Below are 27,792 nucleotides of genomic sequence, written 5' to 3' on the forward strand. Positions count from 1 at the left end.
TTTATTTCTCATCAGCAAAGCAAACTATTCTATTATTTAAAACACGGTGACCTGGAATAAACCAGTTGAGATCATTTTTACACGTTAAGCCTCCTTAAAGTGTAAAAAGTGAGTAAAAGAGGAGCTTTTGTCCTCTAATATTGTAAACAGGAAACGGTGCTTTAATAAAGGCCGGATTAAAAAACAGTGAACTCAACCTTTAAGCCAAATTCACTATAGGAGCTTTTTGTCCGCCCCTCCTTGGAGCCTCTGAGGATTTAAGCTGCCGTTAAGACGCTCCTGCAGCAAAGCCGCCGCCGAGAAACAAACGCAGACATCGTCAATTAGCTGGTTTTGCTTTAAGCGGAGCTAACCCGCCTTTTGTGGCGCGCTGACCCTGCCAGAGTCTCCTCGGGGGGCCTCGGAGTCACGTCCGAACATGAAAAGAGCCTCCAGTCGTTCTGAAGAAGCAGCTTTTCTTTCCGAGGGACCGGTGGGGGTGACGGGGGGGTGACACGGCAGGAATGTGTTTCCGCCGGGCAGAGTGACGCCGGACGGAGGGACGGACGGAGGAAGAAAGAGACCACAGAAACTCAAAGACGGAGAGGGGGCAGAGGGGGCTGCTGGGAGTTTTTCCTGCCCTGATATGGAAGACACGACGACTCAGTGAGCAGAAATGCAAACGAGCACAGGGGAGGACGAGCTCTGCTGAAGTGCCAGCGAGCAACGTAACGAGACCGACAGCTTCCGTAGCTGCACGTGACCTCTGACCTCTGGCCTGAATCTCCCAGTCTAAGCCTGGAGTCCAAGTTTAGATCAGAACCAACAAACTTATCAGAACTTCAGCTGGAAAAACTCAAATGTACGGAGGCCCAGAGCGGCCACGATTACGACAAACAGACGGTCTGAAAGGAGTCGATATGAATAACTTTATAAAGTCAGTAACAGGCCGCTGCTGTGACTCACTGATCTGTTATTCTGTCTTATTTTGAGCTGCGTGATGATTCTTATTGCAGCCTCGCTCTCTGCAGCTCTGATCAACTGAGCATGTGCGTGTGTTCGGCTCCCCGCGGCACGGCTGCGTCACGCCACTCTGCAAGCGGAGGATCGGGTCGGCGACGGGATGGCGAAGAGGAATTCGTTTGGGAAATGCTTCCAAAAATATGAGGAGGGTGACGCAAACTGCCGATAACCAGCGTCTGAATAAACCGGAGAGATGAATCAGCGCCGTCGCCATCTGAGCTTTTATTTTGGTAACTGTGGACACAGTCAGGTGCGTTTGGTCATAAACCTCAGATAGTCTCTTATAAAGGAGGCTTTCATTTCAGAGGCAGATGTTCTTCGTCCACAGAGGACGGCGTTTAATGAGGAAGACGTCCTTCAGGAAGACAGATGAGGCAGGGGGAGGAAGACGCTGCAGTCGGCTCGCTCAGGCCAGACCTGAAAATAACGAGCTGTCATTCAATGTGTTTAAGATGCAGCTGTTTCCTCTGACACACACAAACCTGATGAACCCACATGCAAACACGATCCACGGGGAATAAGCAAAGACTGTAAAGAATCGTGGACAAATAACCGGACACGCAGGCCTCACCCTGAGCAGCCGTCACACGTCAAACGTATCCGAGCCTCGGGGTCGGCGCGAGGGGTGGTGAGGGTGGGAGGGGCACGCCCCAGCACGCTGTGCGGTCCGGTGACATCATCACATTTCTCTCTGAGCTGTGACATTTTCCTCACAATAAAAAAATAAATTCTTGAAATGATTTCCTATGACCCCCTATGAGTGCTTGCTCATAGGGGGTCATATGATTGTTGGGTTTTTCTCTGTATTTATTATTGTGCGATCTACTGTACAATATAAAGCACCTTGAGGCGACTTTTGTTGTGATTTGGCGCTATATAAATAAAATTGAATTGAATTGAATTTCTGTCACATTTCATAGCTGCTCTTCACTTCGAGAAAATTAATTTCTGGCAGTTTTGATTTGGATAAAAACTTTTCTCTTTGCATTAAATCATGTTTTGAGAGAAACCAGCACACTGCACTTGGGTTGTTCGAGTACTCCGAGGTAACGAAACGACAGGAAAGAAGGCGACAAATCTCAGAGCATCCTTCACTCTGATGAAGGCCAACAGCTTCACTGTGTTGGTGTGTCACTCGTTTCCTGCCATTATTTTGGATGAAAACACATATTTTCTTAAAAGAAATTAAAAATAAATGTGCAAACATGGTCGTTGGTAGCTTCTGTCAGGACTTCAAACTGTGTTTCATAGTGTAAATTCCACTAAACTGGGGGATAGACTGGAGGGCTGACCTCCTTTAAAACATTGCTTGGATGTTTGGGAGCTCTGGAAACTTCCCGGGCTCGTCCTGAGTGCTGGGGGGGGGGGTTACAGTTGTTGTGAAGGTGGAGGGTGGGGTGGGGGGGACGCCTCAGCTCACAGCACAGTCCAATTAAATTTCCTCCCATGACATCACCACATTCTTCTCCAGGGAAACGAACAATGGCCGCTTTGACTTTTGGACGTGTGGGCACAGTCGAGCTTCGAACTCGCGCTGACGAGTCTGGGCAGCAGGTACCGCGCAGGAGAAAGGTCAAAGGTCGCACTGAGCGCGCCCTCTCTATTTACATCCACTCCAGTAATCTGATTATTGTCAGCTCAGGCGTGAATGCAGCGAGCTGAGGACCACTGCAGACTTTTAGTGTTTAGAAACCAATACGTGAAAATGTTTTAATGCCGAATTCAGCCGAAGAGCCTAAAACGTGAAGTCCGATCATCATGAGTGGGTTTAAACACAGCTGTTCTCACTGGGGGGGAAGAATTACCAAATCAGTTGATTTTAGAAGCGAGTTTGGTGCCTTTAAGGGGATAAAACTGGCATTCCAGGGCTGCAGGGTTGTAAAAAAGGATTTAAAGTGATGACAAACAAAATGAGGCGACGTGAAACAAAGAGGACCAAACTTTGTTACGAACCAGACGATTAATCAATGACCAAAATCAGCTGATCGATCAGCTATCGCTGCCTGAAACCAGAAGAGTTTGAAGTGAGGCATGTTTCACGTTTATGTGCAAACATGAACTTTGACCCTGTCTCTGACTGAACAATGGAACTAAGCGAACTTTCTTTAAAGACTAAACCCTGTCGAGAGCTGCGTGGATCCTCCACCAAGCGCGCTCATCTCCAGCAGGTGCCGGGGTCAGAGGTCAGCGGGCTGAAGCCTCGCACAGATAAAAAGCACCAACAAATTAGATTGGACTTCTGTGAAAGGCTGCTGGGGATGATGCAGGAGGAGCAACGTGAGGAATGCAGCGGAGTTTAACCCTTTACGCCCCGCGGCGTTCCACGCTGGGTCCTCGTCTCCAAGGATACGTGACAGATACGAGAATCGGGTCACTGACCGCGGCCGCGACATGTGCAGTGCAGTTACACATTAATGTCCCGGTTAATCTCCAACCTGCTGTTACCTTAAAGGAACAAACCTCACACAGTTCCAGACTTCATTCATTTGTTGAATTTATCGTTATTCATAGATTTGTGTTTGCTTTGTTTGAGAAGCTGTGACCTCGTCCTGCCTCCATGCACATGTTCATACGTCCAAGTAGAAACACTGACTCTTATTAATAAAAAGCTTTAAAGGTTTCCTGAAAATGACAGAAGACTAAAAAATGCAGAACGCTGTACAGATGTGTGATAAAGAAAAGTGTTATCTCTAAACATGCAGAGAGCCAGAGGGGAGCCGAAGACGAGTCCAAGCCGCTATCAGCTTCATCTGTTTGATAAACAGAGCAACCGCTGGCTGAGCGAGCGCTCCCATTGGCTGTGAGGAGATTAAAGAGGCAGGCTGCATGTCGAGGTGAGAATGCCGAGGTGTGTGTGTGTGTGTGTGTGTGTGTGTGTGTGTGTGTGTGTGTGTGTGTGTTGACTCTCTGATAAGAGGCGTGGGTGATAACGAGGCTGCAGACGGAGCTGAACGCTCATCAGCGGCTCCAACATAAACTGAGCCAAGCGTCTCTGCTGCTGTGACATCAGCAAAGGTCACGATGGTCGCGAGCAGGTAGAGAAACCGTGACCTGCCTGTGGTTGTTTCACAGCTCGCTGATCATGTGACCGAGTAGTGAATTCATTAAAGCCGTTCTTTGTAATATAAATGAAAGTCTTAATTCTGAGCACCAGCAGCACAGGCGACGCTCACACGTTACCCCGGACGTTTCATAAAGTGTGCCGGAGAAAGATGTTTCACTCTTTTTGACACAAGTAACAAAATAACTGTAACAGTGTCTGTAACAGTGAAATGGGAGGTGCTGTGAGGCTCAGGGTCATCTGATCCAATAATCAAATCCAGGAAAAGTTCCCAGCTGCCCTCCTCTGAATCAGCCGATTGTGAAGAAACAGATTTTTATGAGCCTGTGAAGTAAATCAGGGTCATTTTGGACCTTTCGTAACTTCAGTGTTTTTCAGGGGCTGAAAAACATTGAAGCTGAAAACTGCAGCCACATCAGTTTTACACCCACGGGCTGTTTCCTCGTCTCTCAGCTCTGAGCATCAGCCTGACACAGAGGAGCAGAGGCCTGGATGTTTCTGACTCTGATGGAGAACACATCAAGTGCATTGTGGGTAAACTCAGAAAGCTCGTACCGGCATAGATTTGGAGCAGATGAAAAGTCTCCTTTGAGCCTACATTTGGAAACCAGGCTGACCTTCTAGCTGTGCGTCCTTCTGTGAGACGCAGCTGCAGAATGCCATGATCAAACATCCAAAGTCTGGAAAGGTCAGGATAGAAGGACTCCTGACACACAACTTTACTCATGATTGCATTAGCAGGTGTGTGTGTGTGTGTACCTGTTTATACATCATTGTGGGGACCAGACATTGGAATGTTACTATATTTGTGGGGACCAACAGTCATGAGGATAAAAGAGACTCAAACTGTGGTTTTAGTGTTACAGTTAGCCTAAACCTAACCATGACCTAAGGCTTAATGCTTTTCCTAGCCGCCTACACTATGTCAATTGGATGTCCTCACTAAGATATCAAAACAAGTGAGAGTGTGTGTGTGTGTGTGTGTGTGTGTGTGTGTGTGTGTCTCAGAGGGGGGATTTCCAATTAAGTGTTTGAGGGGGAGGGCAGCAGGAAGGGAGTGAAGGTGGGAGGCAATGATTGTTTTTAATGGCAGAGAAGAAGCCCTGTCATCATTCAGTGAGGGCTGTAACGCGCTCTTAATGTGAAAAGACCCAAAATGACTGATGAGCACAGGTTTGATCCAGTTTTCTTTCATGAGTTTGAAGCTGCGAGTTCAGCTTGTCTGAAGAACAGATCAGTTTTCCACATTCAGATATCTTATATAGTAAAAAGTAAGTTTTTTCCCAAAAGCTGGAAAAAAATCTGAATTTAATCCTTAAAAGTTAAAAGTTCAGCATCAAACAGACGAGCTGTAACTCGTTTCTTTTCTCACTCATTTGTCTCGTATTTCTTCTTTAAATGTGTAAAAACCAAAACTATTCCGCTCACGATGTTTGGAAAACAGGAACAATCAGCCGCAGCTCCAGCGGCTGTAAACTCCTCAGGACGTCATGAGAAAATCCCTCCACACCTTCAGCCTTTTCTCTCTTTACGAGCTCGGCAGCCCCCCCTCCCCGAGAGCCAGAAATAACCAGCAGATTCCCATCAGTGAAGAAGCTGTGATCTAATCAGAGGATGCCCCTCCCCCTCCTCCACCACCACCACCTCCACCTCCTAACAGGAGGGTGTTTGGTGAGGATTTAGCAGGAGGACCACCAAAGAAGCGGGCGCCCCGCCCGGAGGTGTCACCACACCGGGACGTCAGGAACAAACGGCAGCGGCCCTCATTACCAGAGACAAAGAGAGTCCCAGCAGGGCGTCCCACCCCCAACACCACCCCCACCTACAGCACCATCAACAACCCTGACAAAGAGCTCACAGCTGCAGGGAGCCAAACCTGACGTCACAGAGTTTGGTGCCAAACACGGGGAGAGGATTAAAACTCGTGCACAGTTCAGCTGCACCTGACCCGGAGGCAGGGCCGGAGCGACCTGCTGCCGGGCCCGCGGGCCCCACCGGACCACAAGTGTCGGACATTTTTTTATCAGCTCTGCTCATGTGCAGCACGACTTTCAGCTCAGGTTTTAAACTCGCGGCGTAACGACCACTCACGGCATCCCGCACGCCAAATATCTAAACGCTTCTCGGGCCGACTCAGCTCTTCGGACTTTTCCACAGCGAGTAAAACAAACCACGCAGCATCATGAATGACCAACCTCGTTGTGTTTGTTTTCAGCGCCTTCCTGTCGATGGCGTTTCCCATCAGAGAGCATCAAAGTGAACTTTCACTGAGAACGGTTTAACCTTCATCCTCACTAAAAAATCTAAACTAGGACAGAAGCTCGAAGCTCAGCTGCTTGATTTTGTTTTCAGGTTGTAAAGACCTGACGGGGTCCCGGGTATTTAACCTTCGTGAGGTCATCGCCTCGCAGGTGGTCCTGACACGTCAGGACAAATTTGCGAGTCGTCCAATCCCACCGTCACGAGTGGTCAAGGTGGAAGGGCTCGACTCTGAGGAAGCCTTTCAGATGAGAGGAACCAAAACTCAACCATGACCTGAGAACAGAGAGCCAGCAGAAACAAGCCACACCCACACAACCACTGCTTCCCAGGGGCAGCCAATCAGAGGAAAGTTGTCTTAGACAGCAGACAGAGGATGAACTGAGGGGCTCTGCTGATGTCCAGATTAAGATAAAGAAGGATTATTTTGAACTTTGTTCATGCAAAGCTGCTTAAGGAGAGCTCGGGAATAAAAAAAAAAAAAAAAAAAAAAAAAAAAATCACAGAGCTGGAGACGAGCAGATCAGATCGTCTGTGACTGGAAAGGAAAACGAAGCATCAAAGATTCTTCTCTCAATTCAGGTGTAATAAACGCAAACACGGAAACAGACTCGCTCTCTATAAAAGAGTCTGCGTGTAGCCGAGCACCAAACGCCACTTTAAGCCAAGAAAAGCCGCGAGACGCTGAACATGAAAGCCGCGGATCCATCGTGTGTTTAATCTAGTTTTAATAATCCTCCGAAGACGAGAGGACCCGGAGACATGATGTCATTGAATGAGCTTCACTTTGAACCAAAGAAAATAAAACTGGATGTGAGGAAGATTTCAGTTTCCACACAGCTGGCGCCTCTTCACCGAAGCGTTTTCATTTTCTTTTTATTGATGCGCCAGTCTCGCCTCGCCAAACGCCACCTCGCTCCTGTCAGGTTTACTGGTGTCAGAGGAGAGCAGCTGGACACGAAGCTCAAACACTCTCGTCCGTGGGATTAATGGAGAACATCGTGTTCTGTGCAGGAGAGCACAGGGGAGAGAAAACATCTGGAAATCTGCTGCAGCTCTTCTTCAAATAAAAACCCACATCAGTCGAGCGTCTCGGGTCTGAGACGTAAACAAGCAGAACAATGAGCGAATGAGCTCAGAGCGCCCGAGGACGCTCAGCTACTATCTGCTCATCTGAACAAAGGAGGGGATTATTAAAAAAAAAACTCATATCCTGCTGATTGTTGTGAGATCATCTCTGAGAGCTGATCAAAGATTAAATTAAGCTTCACCTCTGCCTGCGCAAACACAGAGCCTGGAAACAAAACCCGGGCCGCTGTTTACAGAAGACGACCGCCGAGGCCTCAGCGGGGACGCGTCAGAACAACAACACCGCCGCCGGGTCCTCAAACGCCCAGCAGCTGTATGGAAACGCGAGCCAGAGCGCCGGCCGTCCGGCGGCGTCACAACCAGGGCGTGAACGCTCCACGTCTGAACCGCCCGCCTCGTTACTCACAAATACATCTGCTGCTGTGATGACACACGTTCACTGAAAATAAGAATAAATGTATTTTATCAGAAGAGTTTATGTGATGCAGCCGATAATCAGCCGATAATCAGCCGATAATCAGCCGCCATCAGTAAACTCTGCAAAATGTTCACATGAAGGAGAAAACGCAGAATTTAAAAAGCTTAAATTCGTTTTAATGTTTGACTTTGGCAGAAGTTCTAAACATTTATCTTTAGCGCAGAGGGAGAAGCTGTGAGTGAAGCTGTGAGTGAAGATGAGACGCTGTAATCTAATCTGAGGAGGTTACGGGTCGTGTGGTCACAGCGAGGCTGAGGACGCGAGCTGAAGAGAAGATGACCAACGCTGTGACAGTTTGTGCACAGAGCTCAGGTCCCACAGCTCTAATATCCCACATTAACATCCTGGTATATTTAATATTTACACTGATTTTGGTTTTTTGCGTTGTAATCATGTAAATCCACTTTTGGCCACGCCCACTGACGACAAAGGTTTCCCATCAGCTGCCGGTCGTGTTGTGAAGTTCAGCTCCAGCTCTTTCCCTGTAATGTGGTGTTTTAGGTTTGTGTCGTGGGTTAAAGGAGTTGCACAGACCTGACGTTTCCACAGCCGGGGTTCGAGCTGGAGGGGCGAGGGACCGCCTCTCCATCAGCCGTGTAATTACGCCACTCGAGTGGAAGAAACGCGAACAAACAGCCAACGATCACGTTTCCCGGGGCACATAAATCAGTCAGCTCGCGTGTTTACCCTCAACCTGCTTTGATAACGAGTCACTTTTTACTCTTCCTCGCTATCTGCCCCCTCCCTCCCAGGCAGCAGGGCTAAAATTACCCTGCATGCATCTGCTTGTCCCTGTAATGCATCTCTACTTGTTCACAGACTCCACACCATCTATAATAAGAGAACCCCCTCCCCCGGCCTCTGAGCTCTCTGCTCTCCCTGGGGCGCTGAATCACTTCCTGCAAAGCAAATCTCAGAGTCTGAGCAGGACCACCCCCCGTCCTCCCCCCGCTGCTTCGACACACTTCAGCTCAGTTTCCTCCAAGGTCACGAGTCGCTTCCCTCTGAGCCTTTTCCCATCCCGCTGAATTCCCACAGCAGCTCCTCTTCCCACAGGAGAAAGCACTTTAAGTCAGTTTACAGTCAGGTCAAAGGTCAAAGTTTTCTGACAGGACTGGAAGTTATAATTGTGTAACTAGACCAGAGTCCCTGCAAGAAAAACACGATTTAAGGAGGTCGGCTACGCAAAGTTTCACATCAGCATCAAAACAACGACTGAAATAATCGAATAACCATCTGAAGGTTGTTCACTCAGGTGTTCGTGCAAAATCAGGATGCACATGCGCAACAAAGAGATCAGAACGTGTGTGTGTGTGTGTGTGTGTGTGTGTGTGTGTGTGTGTGTGTGTGTGTGGCCTTTGAAAAGAGACGTTATGGCGGGCTGAGGGGAACCAGAAAATTAAGGGCCACAGACAAAAAACGGTTTGATGAACCCGTCAGAATCAGTGAAAACAAGGAAAACATGCAGTCCTGAGAAACTGCACATTTTTATTGCTTCTACAGCAATGACGGGGAGCTGGTGCTGCTAATCTAATGCATTGTTTCACTGATGAGCAGAAAGTTTAAGCAGCTCTGTGCAAGCAGAGGTTTTGGAGCATTCAGGTTCGTGTTAATGACCCAATCCTTCCAGGAGTGGATGTCCCAGGAAATTCAGCCCAAGGTCAGAGCGTGCAGAAAACCCAACAGCTCTCAGACTCTGCAGGCCTCAGAGAGCAGGTTAAAGGTCAAAGACTTGTGTGCTTCAGGCAGACGAGGCCAAAGTGGAGATGCTTATCCATCAGGCACAAAACCCAAACTCAGCACATCAGCACGAACACCTCAGACCATCTGTCAGCGCCATCTTCATCCGAGAGGACCGTGAACTCCTCTGTCCACAGACTCGGAGCTGAAGCTCAACACAAACCGGGTCATCAGCAAACCTTTCTATCACTGAGCCAGATAAACATGTCTTTTCACGTTTCTCACCTTTTTTGATAACAAGAGATTTCAGCGCAAAATATCTGAAACCCACCAGCTTCTGGCATACTTTGCATTTTAGGAGCGGCTAGGATAGCAGATTTTTTCCCCCAGATTTGACGCATTCAAGCTCAGGTCAAAACGTGATGACAAAGATAAAAGAAGAAGATGGAAGAAAAGAGGAGAGAAGATGCATCTGTCCCGATTCCCCTCGTGTGTCTGCGCTTCCTGTCTAATCCTTTAAAGAAACAGATAAGAGAACAGACATCTTCCCTTCTTTCAGCCTCCACTCTGAACCCGCTCGCTTTATCTGATCTCGGTTTGTTTAGTCTGAGCCAACATGAGCCCGTTTATTCCCATTTCTAATCTGACGGCGGGAAGAAAGGCAGAAACTTCACGTGATGGGAGATAACGGAAGTTAAAGGACCAAAGAGGCGATCTGTGACGTTCTGTTTCAGACCAAAGTTACACAGAAATCTGAGTTTTAAGGACATCCTGAGGTTTCAGGTACATGGATGAAACTAAACGCAACAAAAATCCAAGTTTCACACGTCAGGAATCACCAGCTGCTAAAATCAAGTCACGACTCCATGAAATAACAAACGTGCTTCACTCCTGGGTCTGAGGCCAGAGAAACAATCTGAGATTAAAACCTGCTTCAGACGCAGGAACGACCACTGAGCTGCAGTAATAAATCAGCTGCTCGTTTTTATGTTCATGTGCAGTGAAACAGGTAAATCTGCAGCTCCCATAAACTCTCATCAGCTCGTCTCCGGTGGAAAGTATCCGACGTGAAGCTGTAATTACAGCTCTAACTTCCTGTGCGAGCGTGGCGTCACGGCGGGGGTTTGATCCAGATGTGAGTTTAATAACAGCCTGTCGCAGCTTCCACAGTTTAGGAGGTGACAGGAAGAATAAATGCACCGACGAGCTCGTACACGACTCGCCTCAGACGACGTCGCACACCGACCATGGTTCAGGCCACAGACTGTACACGAAGATGGCAGCTACGCGCTATTAAGGCCCCGCCTCCTGAACATCTCCCTTTAAATTCATGCAGAGGGTCAAAACAATCGACATCAAGGGGAGAACTTCCTGCAGTAAACTCTGCTGTGACCACAGACCGCTCGCCACTGAACCACTGCTGTGTGCAGGTTACAGCGCCGGGTAATCTCACCCTCAGTGATCAATAAAGTTATTTAATCAGGATAAAATTATGACTTTTGAATTGTTTTTGTCTGGGGTGATAAATCAAACGCACCTCACTTATTTACAGCGCTGCACTTCGGCCCTAAAAGCATTTAACTCTCACTCGATGTGCGGTTCAGCCGCCACAGAAAGAGGCTTCAGGGCGCCACGCAGCAGGTGACTGAGACGTCAGCCGAGCAGACGCCATTTTCACGCTTTTACTGGTTTTTCATCTGAATGACAGTTTGTGCAACGTTTGAGGAAATCACCCATAAACATTGAAACACTGAATCGTGTTTAATAATCAGACTGTTTTTGGCCGCACAGCTCCCACAGGTCAGCCGTCCCCTCACAGCGAGCACGGCCCTGCAGGACACAATCACAGCGCCACGGTTTGAGCCACACTTCACCCTCATGTCAGCCATCTTTGAATTTACCCATTTTGTTGTTGTGTTTTTTTTTAAAGCTCTAAACACTGAAACACCCCAAAATGTTGCACAGATGTGCTGCTGCAGTGAGAACAGCTGACAATCAACTTTTTATCACTAATTAACCAACAAACAGGAAACTTTGAGTCTGCACTCAGCAGGTATCAGGACGTCTGTGAGGCCGTCGACACAACAGCAGCTTAAAAAACGCTGAACTGCAGCTGAGACGGTCTGACTGATGGCGTTTCAGACCGCGGCAAAGCCAGCTCAAACCTGATTGGTCGGCAGAATTCTGGGCCAAACAGAAATCCGTTCCCTTTCCTTCAGCTTCTCATACTCACACTTATTTAACTGTAGACAGAGAAGTGATGAATCAAAACAAACCCTCACAGTCTGAATCTTACAGCACATTAATCCAACAAACTAAGAATAAAAATGAAAGAATTTGTTTACGACCCACGGCCGCCGACTGCCCTCTAATCCATCATGTCCTCAGTGTTTGGGACAGGACTGGACTCGCTCTGTTACAGAAGTCCAGCGGTGACCCTGAACGCACCGCGGGCCTTTTAATTAGCACACAGCAACGAGAATGTGGAGTTTGTTCACTCATCACGCTTCACTTTAAAGTACAAACAGCAGGAGAAGAAAAGGACAGCGTTTGTAGTGGGGGGAGGATGGAGGGAGTGCAGGGGGGGCAGGTAAATAAAGCTTCAGCAGCTGGAAACAGGCCTGGAAATTTCCACTTTTCACGATTAAGACCTTCAGACTCACTGTGGTGAAGTAATCAGTGAATTCTCAAAGTCCACGAGCAAGTCAAAGCAAACGTGGCCGATCGGGATTATCAGCGATCAGGGAGACAAACTATGGACATTTATACTCAAACTAAATGAATGAAACAGGCGGGCGATCCACAGAAACACAGAGAGCGAGCGCAGCGTCTGAAGCACGAGGCCGTTCACCCACACATCGCGGCGCACTGAACTTAACAGTTTGTACGCTGAAATTGCTGCTCACAGTCACGGCCTGCAGGACTACAGGACACTCCTGCTGTTTCAGGAGTGATCAGCAGTGCCGGTGAGCGAGAATCCTCAGGATCCTCTGACGGGCAACGCCAACAACAGCCTGAGGTGACAGCAGGAGCAGATCGACCACGGAGACGAGAGAAAATATGCCACAAAAACACAGACAGAGCAGAAATCACAGCAAAACACCCCGAGGGAGGAAGAGGGCGATGGAAAACCTGCAGGCTGGATCATATATAAATTGGGGGAATTCCCCCAACTTTGGAATATCTGAATTTCAGGCCCGGAGCTGAAAGGTGGATGTTTGTTGGTGGGAAGCGTTGCCCTCCACACAAATAGTTCAGTCTGTTTGTGTCGGCTGGTTCACCTTCATTAGACTGACCCCCCAACACACACACACACACACACACACACACACACACACGGGCAATTTTCTTGTTCAGCACCAACTTTTCTTTCTAACCATTTACCTGACAGTTTCACAGCTCGCTGAGCTCAGCGGCCAAATCGCCCTCTGCGGCGTGTTACATACAAACAGACGGATTTTAATTACTCACAGAAACTATGTTTGAGAGAAGAGTTACTGACGAATGAGCCAATCAGGGCTCAGAGTCCGTCCCACACCATCTCTGAGACAAAGAGCGGGAATCACAGAGGGCTAAACATCCAAACATCATCATCATCATCATCATCATCACAATATCTGCGAAACCAAAACATCGTCAGGACACAGACACACGACCTCAGCTGAGTCCGATCGAGCGTCTGCAGGTTTTTATTAAAATATCGATATTTGGGGTGAGTGCATCGATAAACGCAACATAAACCAAGTTTCTGTCAAAGGCGCCGGCCCCTCCCCCAACACCGCCGCCTCCTCCACGTTAAAGAAAGCAGAGAGGAGGTTTGTGGGTTTGGAGGAGCCGAGGCCTCCTGCCTCTGATCTCCTGATAGGATTCATCCTGTCTTTGATGGAGGGGGATGGGAGCTCATCCCAGACTCTGTTTAGGTCTGAGGGAAAGTCTGAATTCCTGAGATGACTGCTGGTTCAGAGCTGAAGGTGACGCTGCCGAGGAAGAGGAGGAAGTGCGGTTTCTTAATGCGATGTGAGGCAGCAGCCGGCTCGAGGTGACTCATATCAGGCAGCGCGAGACGGCGCCTCGGGCTCCAGACTTTGATTAACCCGGCCGGAGTCGTCAGAGCAGCTGCTCGGCAGGCGATTTAAGAGCAGCTAAAAAGACTTTGTTAATGAATGCACAAGAAAACGCACGGCAAAGGACGGCGTCACGGACCCGGATGTCAGCCAGTGCTTCCTGTCACACAGCCAGCCCACTTTGACCTTTAAACTGTGGAAACTTTCAGACACACACAGTGGGTAAAGCTTTGAAGGAAAGGAAAACTCCTCAGCACACAGCTGCTCCTCCTCCGTCTTTGTCCCGACCAATGAAACGCTGCAGCTGAATGTGAGGGGGTGACACATGTGACCATAAATATGACATCACACCACGTCCGAACATCACGGAGCAGAAACACTCGTGTCACTGCGTCCTTCTATTGTCCTGTTCTAGCCGGCAGCAGAATTCAAATATTCAGGTCTTTGTTTCAAACTGCGGACATATAAAGCTGACCCACCTCTGAGAGGTCAGAGGTCAGAGGTCAGCAGTTTCAATAATCCTGTGGATGCTCAGGTTGATTTTTCTTCCTGCTTCTCACACTGAAGCTTTTCTGTTGTCTCGTATGAGTAACATGAATCTGGACAAACACCAGTCGGCAGGCGGTCGCTGCGTGGATCTGACGCCCTGCACAGACCGGAATGTGACAGCCAAGTGAAGAAGCAGCGTCACCGGCCAACGGGAAGAGAAGCCGTTTGACTGAGAGCACCAACTGTCTCACTACACCGCCCCGGCTGGAAATCACATCCAGAATAATAAACACAGCTGACAGCGAAATGTGACTTTAATACTGCAACTGTTTCTTTCTAGAATAATAAAACTCAATCATAAAATTATTATTTAATATTTACCAGGATAACTGATGTTTCAGACTCACTTCCAGCGTCTGACTTCACGTTCTCGGCTCGAGCCTGTGAGAGCGGCTTTAAAAGGAGAAAAAGTGAGTCTGCACTCCTACAAACAGAAGATCTGTGATGGAGCCACGAGAGGAGGCGATCACATGATTACAGCCCTGAGGTTTGAAACCACGTCCCATAAAAACCCGATTAAAGACACTTTCAGTGTGGAAGTCTCTCAGCTGCTGCTTCCCTCTGAGGGGAAATGTTTTCTCGTCTTATCTGCAGCAGACGAGTCACCTTGACTTTCAGCCCGAGATGCCGGCACCTCGGCTTTAAGCTCCAAGGTTACCAGATATCAGATGGGCCCTAAACACCTCTCCTTTCAACCTCACAGACTCGCTTCCTTTTTGACCGCCGTCTCTGCAGATTATTTATCCTCTAAAGTTTCAAACTGACCTGGATTACAGCCAGCGTTGGCTTTAATCCATCTGACAGAAACTGCAGTTCCCGTGACGTCCACCAGAGGCTCCGGCAGTGCGTCGGTGCCCACAGACTCCAACTTTAAACATGTTTACAGCTCTATAGATATGACAACTCTACAAAACCCATCTGCTTAAACAGGATCAGGGCTTAAAGTTTGGATTCTTAGGGGCGTGGCCTCTTTGACTGACAGGTGAATGGTGACACAGGTGGCTGTAGCTGCTAGCTGTCTGCTAGCTTCACCTGAGCTGGACCTGTGTACCGTGTTTGTGCTGTTGGAGCATTTTTAATGACCTTTTTTTACTGGTAAAGTTCTGCTGTTGAAGGTCATAAGGCCTTCAGATGACCATCTCTGCAGTCCCACCAGACTCCAGTGACAAAAACACTCATTTTTAGCTGAAACAGTTGAGCCTGAGAGGCTCGCAGCATAAACATCAACCCAATCGAGGCACCTGCAGCCTCCACGCAGAGCGACGTGAAGGCTTCAGTATGTAAAGGCTGTTATTCAAACACGAAGAGGTAAAAACACTTGCCGGCTGAACTGCGTTTCACTACTGACCTCGTCCACAGCAGCAGATCAAGGTTCGCTTCAAAGATCCAAACTCTCCAACTCTGGAGGCTTTGGGATCAAGTTAAAGAAAGCGAGCTTCCTTTAAGACGAGCTGCCTGAGCGTCACATGCAAACAGCTGGCCTCGCTCTGACCGTCTGGGGAGGGGTCCGTTACGCGCTTCAGTACCTGAGTGTCTCTGAAGTCTGAACATGGACGCCGAACATCAATGAATTCATCAAAAGATGAAAAACTCGGGAATCTTCAGAGGCAGGAGGAAGATTTAAAGTTCACCTGCGACTCTGAAGAAACACCTGACGGGGTTTTGAACCCCTGAGGCCGACGTCTGCCACGAGACCGTCAGACCAGAGGGGAAATTTAAAGGTAGTGGAGGGGTTAAGGGTGGCTTTGGACTGGGGGTCTCTCTCATCAGCTGCAATGAGCCAGCAGCCATCGTCCAGCTGTGCGGCTCTCGTAATCGCTCCACATCCCAGTTTCCCACGCTGCGCTCATTCCTGAGACACCAAACAATGCCCCCCTCCCCTCCCCCTCCCACAGCCTCAGACTGGTATAATTTGCAACAGCTGGACACTCCAGAGGAAGAAAAATGTCTTTTGATGGCAGGTTGGGAAACAGGGTTTTCCCACAGTGCACTGCTCTCTGACTCACAGCGAACAGGCGCCTCACACATCAGCTGCTGTGGAGTGATCATCATCATGTTCAGCCGAGGATCATCAGGTCCAAAACGCAGCCAACTCCCAACATCTGGATGTTTGGTCTGCAGTGTGAAAGTTACAATCTGAGCTGAGATGGTTCGGCATCCTGGGTGAGGCGTCTCACGTCCAGGAGGAGGACCCGGGAAGGACCCGGGACACACTGGAGAGATTTTATTTCTCGGCTGGTCGGGACCGCCTCAGTGTCCCCTCAGAGCAGCTGGAGGAAGTCTGCATATCTGCTGCTCCCACAACCCCGAAAACGTCAGAACAGATGAGTCATTATGAATCTAACAAACTGCATTTATTCAACTAAAAGTTCTTTTTCAGGGAAAAAACAAAACTCAGTGGTGGGAAAAAGTGGAGGTGGGGACACCCGAGCTGGTGTCTCAGATTCTCTGATGCACCTGGCTTCAAATCACAACCACAGAGTTTAGTCGGCACACGCGCTTTTATTTTGACAGGAGTCTTTATACCCTTCCTGTGTCCGACTTCCTGGCCTCCTCACCTGCTCTGGGCACCGCGACACACCTTCCACACTTTGTACTTGTGTTTGTGGAGTCGCAATCAATGTGCCAGGTACGCACAGGGAGCGTCCAGGAGGAAACGGCAGCACTGAACAGGCCAATCACAGCCGTCGTGGGCCGCGTCGCTGCGACGCACAAATCCATTTTTCTCATCAGGTGCCTGACAGGTGACGGCACGCGGTTTCAGAGGCGTCTGCGATAAATAACACCTACACATATAATTCCACTTTAGGCTCAGAAAAGCTTTTCTAAAACCGTGCTGCTCATCTCGCCATGGTAACCACCAACCTGTGCCACCACAATAACCACAGGAGAAGAAGCAGCGACAGCGAATGACACCAAAAGCCAACCGACACTTGAAACCTCAGACATTCGGTAAATGTTGTTTCAATAATTGCTGGAAGCCAGATTGATTTCAGCTAGAAGGAAGTTTCCGATGTGGCGGTGGGCTCAGGGGGCCCCTCCTTCACACACTCACATTAATATTCAGCGCTCTTCACGGCAGAGGAATGTGGAGGGTTTGGAGGAGGAGCAGCCTTCGTGCAGGATAGGTCATCGTGTACTGAACAAACTCAGACACAGACGTGATAAAGTTCGTTTAATCAAAACACGAAGAAGAACAGAAACGTTCCTCCCTCAGTCCGTTAGGCGGGAAATGTTCGATTACACCAACACAAACCCACAAATCTCTTCTTAGACCAGACTTCATTCAATTTTCTGTTAATTCTACATCAAACATTTGCCGCCAGCCTGTCCTGTGAAGTCCTCGTGCTGGTGAATCCAGATAAATGAGGGGCCCCTCTGCGTCCATCTGCACGGTGTGTTCCTCTTTGCGGGTCTTTCATGTCGCCCTCGGCCTCATCGAGTCGGGACATGTCGCTTTCCCGCTGCAGACGCACTGCAGCACATCAAAGAGCCCCCCCCCCCCCACACACACACACACACACACCTGAGCACTGCAGTCACACACGGCGGGTTTCCTGAGATTAAGCTGCAGCTTTATCGTCCTCACACTTTAAACTCATTCACAGGTTTAGAGATGAAACATGAGCGAGCTGCGATTCGACGGCAAATTGAACTTAAATTTGATCCACCTGTGAATCACCTCAATAAATCAGCACCTGACGTCATTCACACGCTCTTTAAAGGCTTCGGTAAGAAGATTAGAATTCATGTTACTGCAGACCATCATCTGTAATCCATGACTGGATTGGTCAGACGCTTCCTAAACCTTTAATATCACGCTCCATAAAGTAAAGCATCAAACCTGCTCTCAGGACATGAAGGACCATCAGAAGCATTGTTTTTAAGATTCTGTGTTACAGCCAAAGCTGAAGTAAAGACTCGCACTCCTGAAGTTCAGCAGAGATGACTCAGCAGTTCCTCTGCTCCGTCTGAGGTTCCTGTGAGAAATGATTGTATTTAGGAGATCAGATCAACAGGAAATGACCTCCTCACTCTGCGTTCATGAAACTCAACGAGCTGTTCAACCATCAACAAACAGCCACGCGATGACTTCCTGAAAGATTAAAACCTGAGAACCGTCAGCGCGTCCTGAGGTTCAGGCGGGGCCGCAGCAGAGCGCGAGCACTGACTGATGCACGACGAGCACCGGCGTCACTGTTTCAAACTGCAGCCGGAGGTCCTCGATGCAGCGTCACGTGAACCAGCTCTCTGCCTGCTGAGGGCCTCTCGAGCAGAGGAGTGACCAGCACCACCAGCTGCAGATGGTGTAGGTGGAGACAGGACTCTCTGTGGAAGGTGCTGGAAGCAGATATGTGTAAACAGTCACATAGCAACCATTTAGAGCAGGGGTAGGGACCTCCAGGCCTCGAGGGCCGGTGTCCTGCAGGTTTTGGATGTGTCCTTGATCCAACACAGCTGATTTAAATGGCTAAATGACCTCGAGAGGCCTGGTGATGAACTAATCATGTGATTCAGGTGTGTCGACCCAGGGTGAGATCTAAAACCTGCAGGACACCGGCCCTCGAGGCCTGGAGTTCGACACCCCTGGTTAACAGACGTGCATGCCGGTGCGCTCGTAGACTCATGCATCCGTCGACCAGCAGCACGCCAACCTTCACAACTTCTTCGAGACTCCTTAGTAACAACCTGGAGGCTCAGATGGGGCTGCTCAGGTGCTCACTTCCTGCTTTCTTTACATGGATCCCTGGACTGCACAGATCTGTGCCACGATGACGTGACTTCACACACCTGAAAGCAGCCGAGCTCTGATCACGCAGCGCCGCGGGCCGAGAGAAGGCGGCGTGTAATTAAGGCAGCAGCACCTGAGGCCACAGAGAGCCCAGCTCAGCTCCAAGCAGCGGCATGACCGAAGCCCTCAGGAATGTGGAGCACTGTTAAAAACAGAGGAGGCCTCAGGCGGCAGAAATAGACAGGTATTTTTAAAAGGCCGAGTCAGGAAGACTGAGACAACTTCCAGCAGAGACACAGATCATCCTGACTGAGCTTACAACAGCTCAATCCAAACCTTTCACTTCACATTCAGATGCACAGCAGCGACAGGAGGCAGCTGGGAGCGTTCTGCTCCACCTCACAGTCGGTGCATACTTTCTGTCATATCAGAAAAAAAACGTTCTTCAGGGTTAAACAGTCCCTTTATGTCTCCACCAAACTTCATAGAAAATTAGACTAATTTAAACTTTTTCATCGAGCTTAAAAATATGCCAACATGAAGCCCACAGAGACTGATGGAGGACTGATACAGAAGAAATGCAGCGATAAATAAATGACTGAGCTCATGAGCTGCAACGGCTCAGCTACAGTTTATTTACTTCATCCTGTTTAAACAGGGAGGATGAATATTCCCGGGGGAAGCAGGAGATGCGGCTGAAAGAGGTCAAAATAGATCCTGAGCATGTCTGAGAATCATAAACACCAACAACTGAATCCACAGTGCTGGTGGTGCGTTCAGAGGCGGCTGGGACACCGAGCTGCCAACTCAAACCATGAGCGAGCAAATAGCGCAGACGTGATGGAGACCCAGCACGAGCTCCACCTGCTTTCAGTCAGGTCAGAAAATAGCTGCGACCCCCCCAAACACACACACACACACCTACACCTACACCCCTGATTCCAGCGCCATCTTAAAAAATAGAACTCAAGTAAATACAAGTAGAAGTCATCTCGACGGCTGAGGAAAGTCTCACCAGACTCCATAGAAAATTCCACAGATTTAAATGTTCGATTTGCAGTGTGAACCTGAGCATTTCCACCTCTCACAGTTGTTCAGCGCGCTGCACTTAGACCAGAAGCGCCAAGTTTATAGTGTAATTCTATTAAACAGAGAGTGCTTTGGTGTGCTGGCTGAGGCCGAATAAAAGAGAGGGACCCGCAGATGTGTGTTTGGGTAGTTTCGTGTGGCAGTTTTAACAGAAAAGGAAGAAACCCGAAATTTACATTTTTAGGGGGATTCGGCTCAGCGGAGAGGATCGTGCAGGGGGTCAGACTGAGTAGAAAGTTTGAGTACACGGTGGTCACGTATGCCTCTCTTGTTTCTGACTGTTTGAAGCCATATCAGATAATCAATCTCCTCCAGAGTTTCGCAACTTCTTTATTTCCCAACCAGACTCCATAGAAAATTACACTACTTTAACTTTTCCATCCAGTTTGCTTCCACCGCAGCTTTTCATCTGCTTTGGAATGTGAGGACGTGCATTTAATTCGTGAAACAAGCACTTCTCCAAACACACACACACAGCTCACTGAGCTGTACTCGGACCTGAAGCGCAGAAATTCGCAACACTAAATATGGGATTCTGTGTAAAACGGTGTGGTTTGAGTGTTTTGGCTGTAAGCCGAATGAAAGACTGACTCATCCAGATGCGTAAACATTTGTGTCTGTGTTGGTTTGTGCAGCTGTTTCCAGCGGGGAGGAAAGAAAAGCTTAAATGTGGAGTTTATTAAAGGGGGTTCGGAGCGGCGGTGAGCGCGAGAGGCGTTCGGGGTCTTACCGAGGTGCAGGGTGAGGTTGATGGAGTTCGGGTACTGAATCCCCGCCAGCATGGTCTGGCTCTGCCACCAGGTAGTGTCCTGCTGGTTGTTGTAGTCGGTCAGGTACGCGGCGCCGTGGTGGTTCCGCGGGTCCCGGGCGTTACAGATGTGGCACGACTTGGTGACCCCGGTGGCGCCGGTCTGCACGCAGTATTCCTCGGGCGGAGAGCCGCAGGTGTTGGTGGCCACCACCGTCACGTTGAAGGCGGCGTTGACGAACTCGGGCATGCAGCGCTGCGGCCGGCCCCGCTCGTCCGAGCACTCGTCCATGGCAGCGCGCACGCACAGCGCCGCCGCCCAGCTCAGAGCCACCAGAGCCCGGATCACACTCGGCATTTTTCCTGCCCCCTCCGTCCTCCCTCACGACCAGAAGACTGCGCGCGGCTCCCTCGCGAACTCTCCTTCAACTTTTCAGAGTTTGCAGAAACTCTCCGGTTACCGACATGAACCGTCTCCGGGCAGCGACTGAAGCGTACGGCGGGTGTCTCCGTCCCGGCCGCCTCCGCAGCTCCTGTCCGGCTGTGCTGTGTGCTGTGTGGGGGTGTGCGGGTCTGCGCTCGGCCTCAGCTCTTTGTGTCCGCCGCCGCCATGCAACAAACTCCAGCAGGAAAAGACGAGAGTCCAGACTACACCCAGTGCGCTACTGCGCAGCTCCGAGGCGCAGAGGACCCTCCGCCACTTCCGTCACAAACCTGCAGAAAAATCCTCGAGAATCACAGCGCGAGCCACTTTTTCACCTGCACACGTCCCGCAGGTGTGCAAAGACCCAGAAAAAGCGGAGGACATGAAATCAGTTCAGTGTTTACAATAAAAACGCGCTTATCTGACCCAAAGAGCAACTTTGAAGTGCTAAGCACAGAGTAAAGAGTTAAATATTCAGGACAAACACGAGTCTGAGGAACAGCAGATCACCTGATCTCTCTTCTTCATCTTAACAATTTCACTTATTCATCAACAGGGGCGGACATTAAGTCTGCGTGTCCTGGGGTGGGGGTCCTTCTCTAAACATTCCCAGTTGTTTTCAGGTGAATGTGAGATTTTATTATTATTTTTAATAGAAGGAACAGCTTCACTTATTTAAAGACAAGAACACAGACGTCAGACACCAGAGGTTTGTGCTAACAATCCGGATCCAGAGTTTATTTGTGTAAGCTGAGCTCAACAAACCCTAAACCTGCTCAGAGAGAAGTTAATCCAGACTTTCTGCTTCACAATCTGAGCGAGCTCCAATAAAAGGTTGTGTTTGACTCTTCTGCATGTTTCTGGATGTTTGAGGTGATGTCTAACGTCACAGTCATCACCACAGAAACAGAAACACAGAGAGCTTCTTCCAGCTGCTCCCTTACTGCCACAGCGGCACATTTTTACAGCAGACCCTCTCAGGGACCCGTGCCTCGTCCTCGTCTCAGACAGGACCTTTTGCACATTTAGTTCACGTGTTCAGCACAGAGCCACGTCTAAAGGAAAACCACCAAACCTTAAACTGGGACTTATATCAGTGGAGTTGGTGCAGCAAGACTGGCACCCTGAGATGAGGGGAACTTTGAGAGTTGCGTTAAATCCTCAGAAAAATATACAGAGTCTGGTTTGTGGGGGTTTTTTCTGAGGCGCCTTCAGACTCTTGGTGACGTGAAAATGTTTATTTTTTTCTTGAGCTTCTCCTACAAAGAGTCCACGACTGCAGCTCTGCAGGACTCGCCTGTTTTCACTCACAGCACATTCAAAATGATCACTGAGTAAAATACAGAGGACACAGATAAACATCAGTCCAGAAAATAAGATAAAGAAATAACATGTTAAATTAATATATTTTTAAAAATGAATAAGTAAGTTAGTAAAGTTTATTTATTAAGCGCTTTTCACAGACAGGCAGTCACAAAGTGCTGTACACAAAGATTAAAATAAGCAGCACACTCGATAGACATTATACACAATGTAAAAGTTTAAATGTAAGTTAAATAATGTGGAGAATATAAAATACGTAGATCAGCAAAAGGCCTGTTTAAACAGAAACGTTTTTAACTGCTTTTTAAAAGAATCCACAGAATCAACCAAACGTGGCTGTGGTGGTAAACTGTTCCACAGCCGTGGTGCCACAGACTGAAAGGCTCCGTCCGCTTTTGTCCTCGTGTTCGGGGAACAACCAACAGACTCTGCGTCTGTGCGCGGAGACGACGAGCAGCAGTGTATTTTATAAGAAGCTTGGATAAATAATCTGGGGCCGTTTAGTGCTCTGTATGTTAATACAAGAATTTTAGAACGAATTCTAAACTCTATTGGGAGCCAATGTAAAGAATATAAGATGGGAGTGATGTGAGCTCGCTTGCTAGAACGAGTCAGTAGTCTGGCTGCTGCATTTTTGTACCGCCTGGAGGCGAGAGAGAGATGATTTATCCAAGCTGGTAAACAGGGAATTAAACTAATGTAAACGCGATGACACAAATGCATGAATGAGTTTTTCCAGTTCAGCTGAAGAGACCATATTTCGGACAACACACAATACTTCTGTGTTGCACAAACAACGCTGCGTTTAACTGCAGTCTGTGGTGTCATAATAATTTGTGGATTATTATACATAAAAAAATGTACTGGAATTTTCTGAAAGTTTAATCCTGGATTTAACATTAACATTAATAAAAATTAACATTTTTATTGGTGGTCCTGATATGACGTCATAGTGCCAATAAATTCATAAATAAAGCAGATCAAATTGAATATATATATATACAGGTGAAATAAACTGACTAAAGAAAAATATATAAATCATTTGCCAAAATTAACCTCACTGGCCACTTTATTAGGCACACCTGTTAGCTTGCTTTTCACTGCAGATATCTAATCAGCCAATCACGTGGCAGCTCAGTGCGTTTAGGCACGTAGAGACCTGCTGAAGCACCGAGCATCTGGATGGGCAGACCAATCTGCAGCAGCTGCGTGATGATGTCATGATTACGTCATATCAACATGGCCCAGAATCAGAGGAATGTTTGCAGCTCCACGTTGAGTCAGAGCAGCTCTGAAGGTAAACGAGGTCCAACCAGGCAACAGCAAGGTGGCGTTAATAAAGCGTCCGTGAGTGAACAAATTTACTTATACATTTAATTTTAATCAGAATTTAATTTACCTCAACATCTGTCCCCGTGTCTCTCGCTCTTTTTTAAAACTCTCTTTTTTTTGGTCCAAGTGTATAAAAACGCACACGATGTAATAATACCAAAGTGAGACAGCGCCCTCTGCTGGTGATTCATGCGACTCAACAGGTTTAAAAAAAAAAAAACAAACTAAATCCGTTCAAATATTTCAAACATTTTTCTCACTTGTCCAAATCTGCTAAACCTGTCAGTTTTCTGTATTAAACTGTGAAGTTACCTTTTTGCTCAAACTATTCATTTGTGCTTAGCTTTCCAGGCACCGTCATGCTGCGTGATTTCTGCCATCCTTGAAGTTTATTACAGCCATGTGGAGCTCCTTAAACTGGACTTAGCTCCCGCTATGTGTTTATATGTAAGTAATCCTCGGGTACACTGATCCTCCAGGTTCAGCCTGAATGAGCTCCATGGATCGGGCCTGAGAAACACAGGTTTTTGTGCTTTATTGTCCCGGTTTGGTTCACTCGTGTACGTCACCTGAGAACTAATGATGTCACAGGGTCAAAAGTATTTGGACAGTCGAATAACAACGCAGTCTCATTGCAGGTGAGGCTGGTTTCTTTGTAGTTTCATGACAAATGAACACAGTTAATGATCTGTTAGCGTTTTACCTGAAGATGTGATCCAAACAGATGTTGATGCAAGCGAAGAAGGCCATCATCATCATCATCAGGCTGAAAGACTAAAATAAATGCACGGGCTAATTCTGCAACAGCAGAAGTCCTGAAAGACCAACACGAGTGAAGTGATGATCACAGAATTGTTTCCATGGTGAAGAAAAACAACGTCTAACCAGGAGAAGAAGAGGAGGGAGGAGTGTCACTGTCAGAGTCTGAGATCAGGACAGGCCTTCATGGATGGAAACAGAGTTTACAACCAGGTGCAAACAGCTGGTTACGCTGAAGAACAGGATGATCAGATTAAAGTGAAAACACCTAAAGAGCCTGCACAGTTCTTCTTTGTCAGTCACATTTTTATTTGCGTTTTCAGAACAAAACCAGAGACAAACATGAGAAACAGTAAACATAAGCTTCCAGTGAACTATTCACAGCACCTATCAAAGTTCCTGTATGAATCATGACATGACACACACTGGCATGTCCCCTCCTACTTAAAACTAAGTACACCTCACTTACTGACATTAAATGGAGCAACAATGATCATAGCTGCTGAAATCAGACCTGTTAGGACGAGAGCGAATGCAGGATTGGACACTTCAGTCGTGGCAAAGCTGGACCGGCTCACACATCAGTGCACTGAGTCACTCCTGCAGAGATCTTCAGGGCAGGCCTCCACTGCATGGATGAAGGCATCTTCATGCCTGTAACAGTCCAGCAAAAATCATCTGCCAGTAAATTCATCTCATGAACGTGGACGAGTGAGCCAGTTATTAAACTTCAAATCTCTTTGCAGATTAGATCTTCACAATTTCGATACAGCCCGTTGGCAGCCATCTTCTAAAAGCCCGAAAGCTGAACGAGACCTTAAATTAACTTCGTCTCAGATCTTTGACTTCACTTCTCATCTGTAAAAATCTCTGGAAAGCTGCTTTATCTTTGAGACTGGACTGTGTGCTGAGGTCCTGATAGGAACTGAGTGAGTCATCAGCAGTGAGATCATCCAGACTTCAAATACCCACCACGAGTCAAAAAAGAGAGAGAGCTTGTTTTCCTTATTTAACCGCGCAGATGTTTCAGTTGAAGAATATACCTGTTACCTGTTACCTTCAGCGGTTTGTGAAGTTCCTGCTCACATTTGCCAGTGTTTGGCCTTTTGCTCAGAGGAGATGCTGGGCAGCTTCTTGCTGTAAAGAGCTTTTCTAAACTCATTCTCAGCTTCCTCCATTTCTCTGACCTTTGCTTTGTCTTTGTGTGAAGTCATGCTACAGTTTATTCTGAAATAATCAGCACAGAGTTTGAAATGGTTCAACTCAGACTGCGTCGCTCTAACCATAGCTGCGAGACTCACTTTGGAGATATAATAACGTCTGTTTGTGTCAGCTGAATGTATGAATGATGAAGAGTGTTTTGAGAAGATGGATGAAGAAAATGAGAGAGAGAAGAGGATGGATGGAGGACAGTTAGTGAATCAGGAAGTTCAGAAACGAGGGCAGCGGCTGGTCCAGATGACACACACCTGTGCAGGTATGGTGGTGGACCTTTTAATCAGACAGAATCTTGGAGAGATGAAGAAGTGTACTGGTACTGATGTGCAGGTGGAGTGACAGCTGGGTTGAAGGTGGAGGTGGGATTATATCAGGGATCAGCTCCTTATTTGTGATGATGGACAGACTGACAGGTGAGGTCAGGAGTGTCTGTGGACTCCGATCGCAGACGACACTCTGATGAGGGTCGAGAACAGCTGAGCAAAGTCAGAGAAGCAAAACAGACTACGTGTGTGAATGAGAGGAAGACGGGTGGAGAGGTAGTGAAGGTGGATGAGTTTAAATACCTGGGATCAGTCAAACCACCTGTGATGTAGGAGCCAAGTTTATATATTTTCAGTATTTATGCTCACTGTTAAACTTATTTTGTGTAATTAGTAATTTAATAAGTAAATTCATGGTCATAATGGAATTAAAATTATTTTATTACATTCGTGTTGGCTTGGTTAAATAAAACTGTTTATAGTTTAAAACTGCATCGTGGATTCATGCAAAGGAGCGCACGCAGCGCTGCTGCAGAGGAGGGCAGAGCCACACGGTTTTCCTGCTGTAGTTTGTTTGTTGTTGAGGAAAACTTAGACCTGATCACTCCTGTAAGAAGATTTACTGTGGAATACGTTTTTGTTTGCATCTTTTCACATCGGAGTCCCGTGGAAGTTTTTTCCTCTTCGAATGAACGTGCACGAGTGAAGCACGGGAAAACTGGTCTCATGGCCGTATATGTGATGACAGGAGCGCTCAGGTTCACATAAATGATCTTAACCAGAAATCATCTCCCAATCCAACTTTCCTAAGACATTAAAAAAACCTCCATTCAATCATGACTTTACCCATCAGATGACGCCTGCATGCTGTCACCCTCTGATAAAACTGATTTGATCAGGATGAACAATACTTGGTCAGATTTCCTCTTCTCACTGACGAACCTTCCAGGAGCCAGAGGATCGCTGTCTTCTTTTAGGACGAGGCATCCCAGAGGGCTCACCGCCCCACAGATATGCATCAAAGTGTGTGCCAACACATCAGTGTTAGTTTTATAATATTCAATCCAGCACACGTCTGGAGACAACATGTACTGTGGACGGAGGAAACTGATGTTAACGTGTACCAGAATGATGGGAACAGCTGGTGATGGTAGCGCGGTTCAAGATTTCAGGCAGTCAAATTTGTACACGTGTGAAAAACAGTCATTATTTTTGAAATGTTCGAGTGTCCAGTTATTATCTGTGCATAAAAATGTCTGGAGGTGTTAATGCAAAATGTTGGCAAAACCCTCAAATTAAACTTTGCACCTCAATCACGTCTTGATAGACCGACTGACTTTAAATCCACTGCAGTGCTTTGCAGAGGCAAAACTACAAAACTGTGTCTTTATCCGAAAACACCTGGACCTGCATCTCACTGTGGTGCAGAGCTGTGATTAGGAGCTAACAGACTCTCACCTGTGTGCTCTTATTCAATGAATTTATGTTGCTGAATTGTGCAAAATTAAGATTTGATTGTCAGATTTATCAGATCTGTAGCAACATGAATGTTGATTCATAAAAACATTAACTGCAAATATTTATTTTGGTTAAATAATCACACAGCATCAGCTTTAAGTCACATCTGAGGTACGTCCAGTCCAGCCCTCTGCTTCAGGCTGTTTTTAGTTTTAGATTTTATTAATGTTGTTGCTTTTATTGAATTGTTTTACATTTTAGTCC

General features: G+C 47.5%; 1 protein-coding gene and 1 long non-coding RNA gene across 3 annotated transcripts in view; one reads left to right on the plus strand and one right to left on the minus strand.

The window, feature by feature from the left end:
- The window catches only part of lamc1 (laminin, gamma 1), a 66,851-nt gene that overhangs the window by 28,183 nt on the left and 10,876 nt on the right, over positions 1 to 27,792 (minus strand). The window contains exon 2 of the mRNA XM_003458942.5: positions 20,734 to 21,085. Within this exon, the coding sequence (XP_003458990.1) occupies positions 20,734 to 21,085 (352 nt within the window). The remainder of the gene's footprint in view (positions 1 to 20,733; positions 21,086 to 27,792) is intronic.
- Positions 23,661 to 27,496, plus strand: LOC102076720 (uncharacterized). 2 transcript variants are annotated; one of them, XR_267935.4, is made up of 3 exons: positions 23,661 to 23,845; positions 24,174 to 24,468; positions 24,555 to 27,496. It is a non-coding gene; the product is annotated as an uncharacterized LOC102076720 (long non-coding RNA). The 2 variants fall into 2 exon arrangements; XR_003214849.1 differs by having other exon boundaries at positions 23,661 to 23,795.

Source organism: Oreochromis niloticus, linkage group LG18 (assembly GCF_001858045.2).
Source record: "Oreochromis niloticus isolate F11D_XX linkage group LG18, O_niloticus_UMD_NMBU, whole genome shotgun sequence".
NCBI lineage: Eukaryota > Metazoa > Chordata > Actinopteri > Cichliformes > Cichlidae > Oreochromis > Oreochromis niloticus.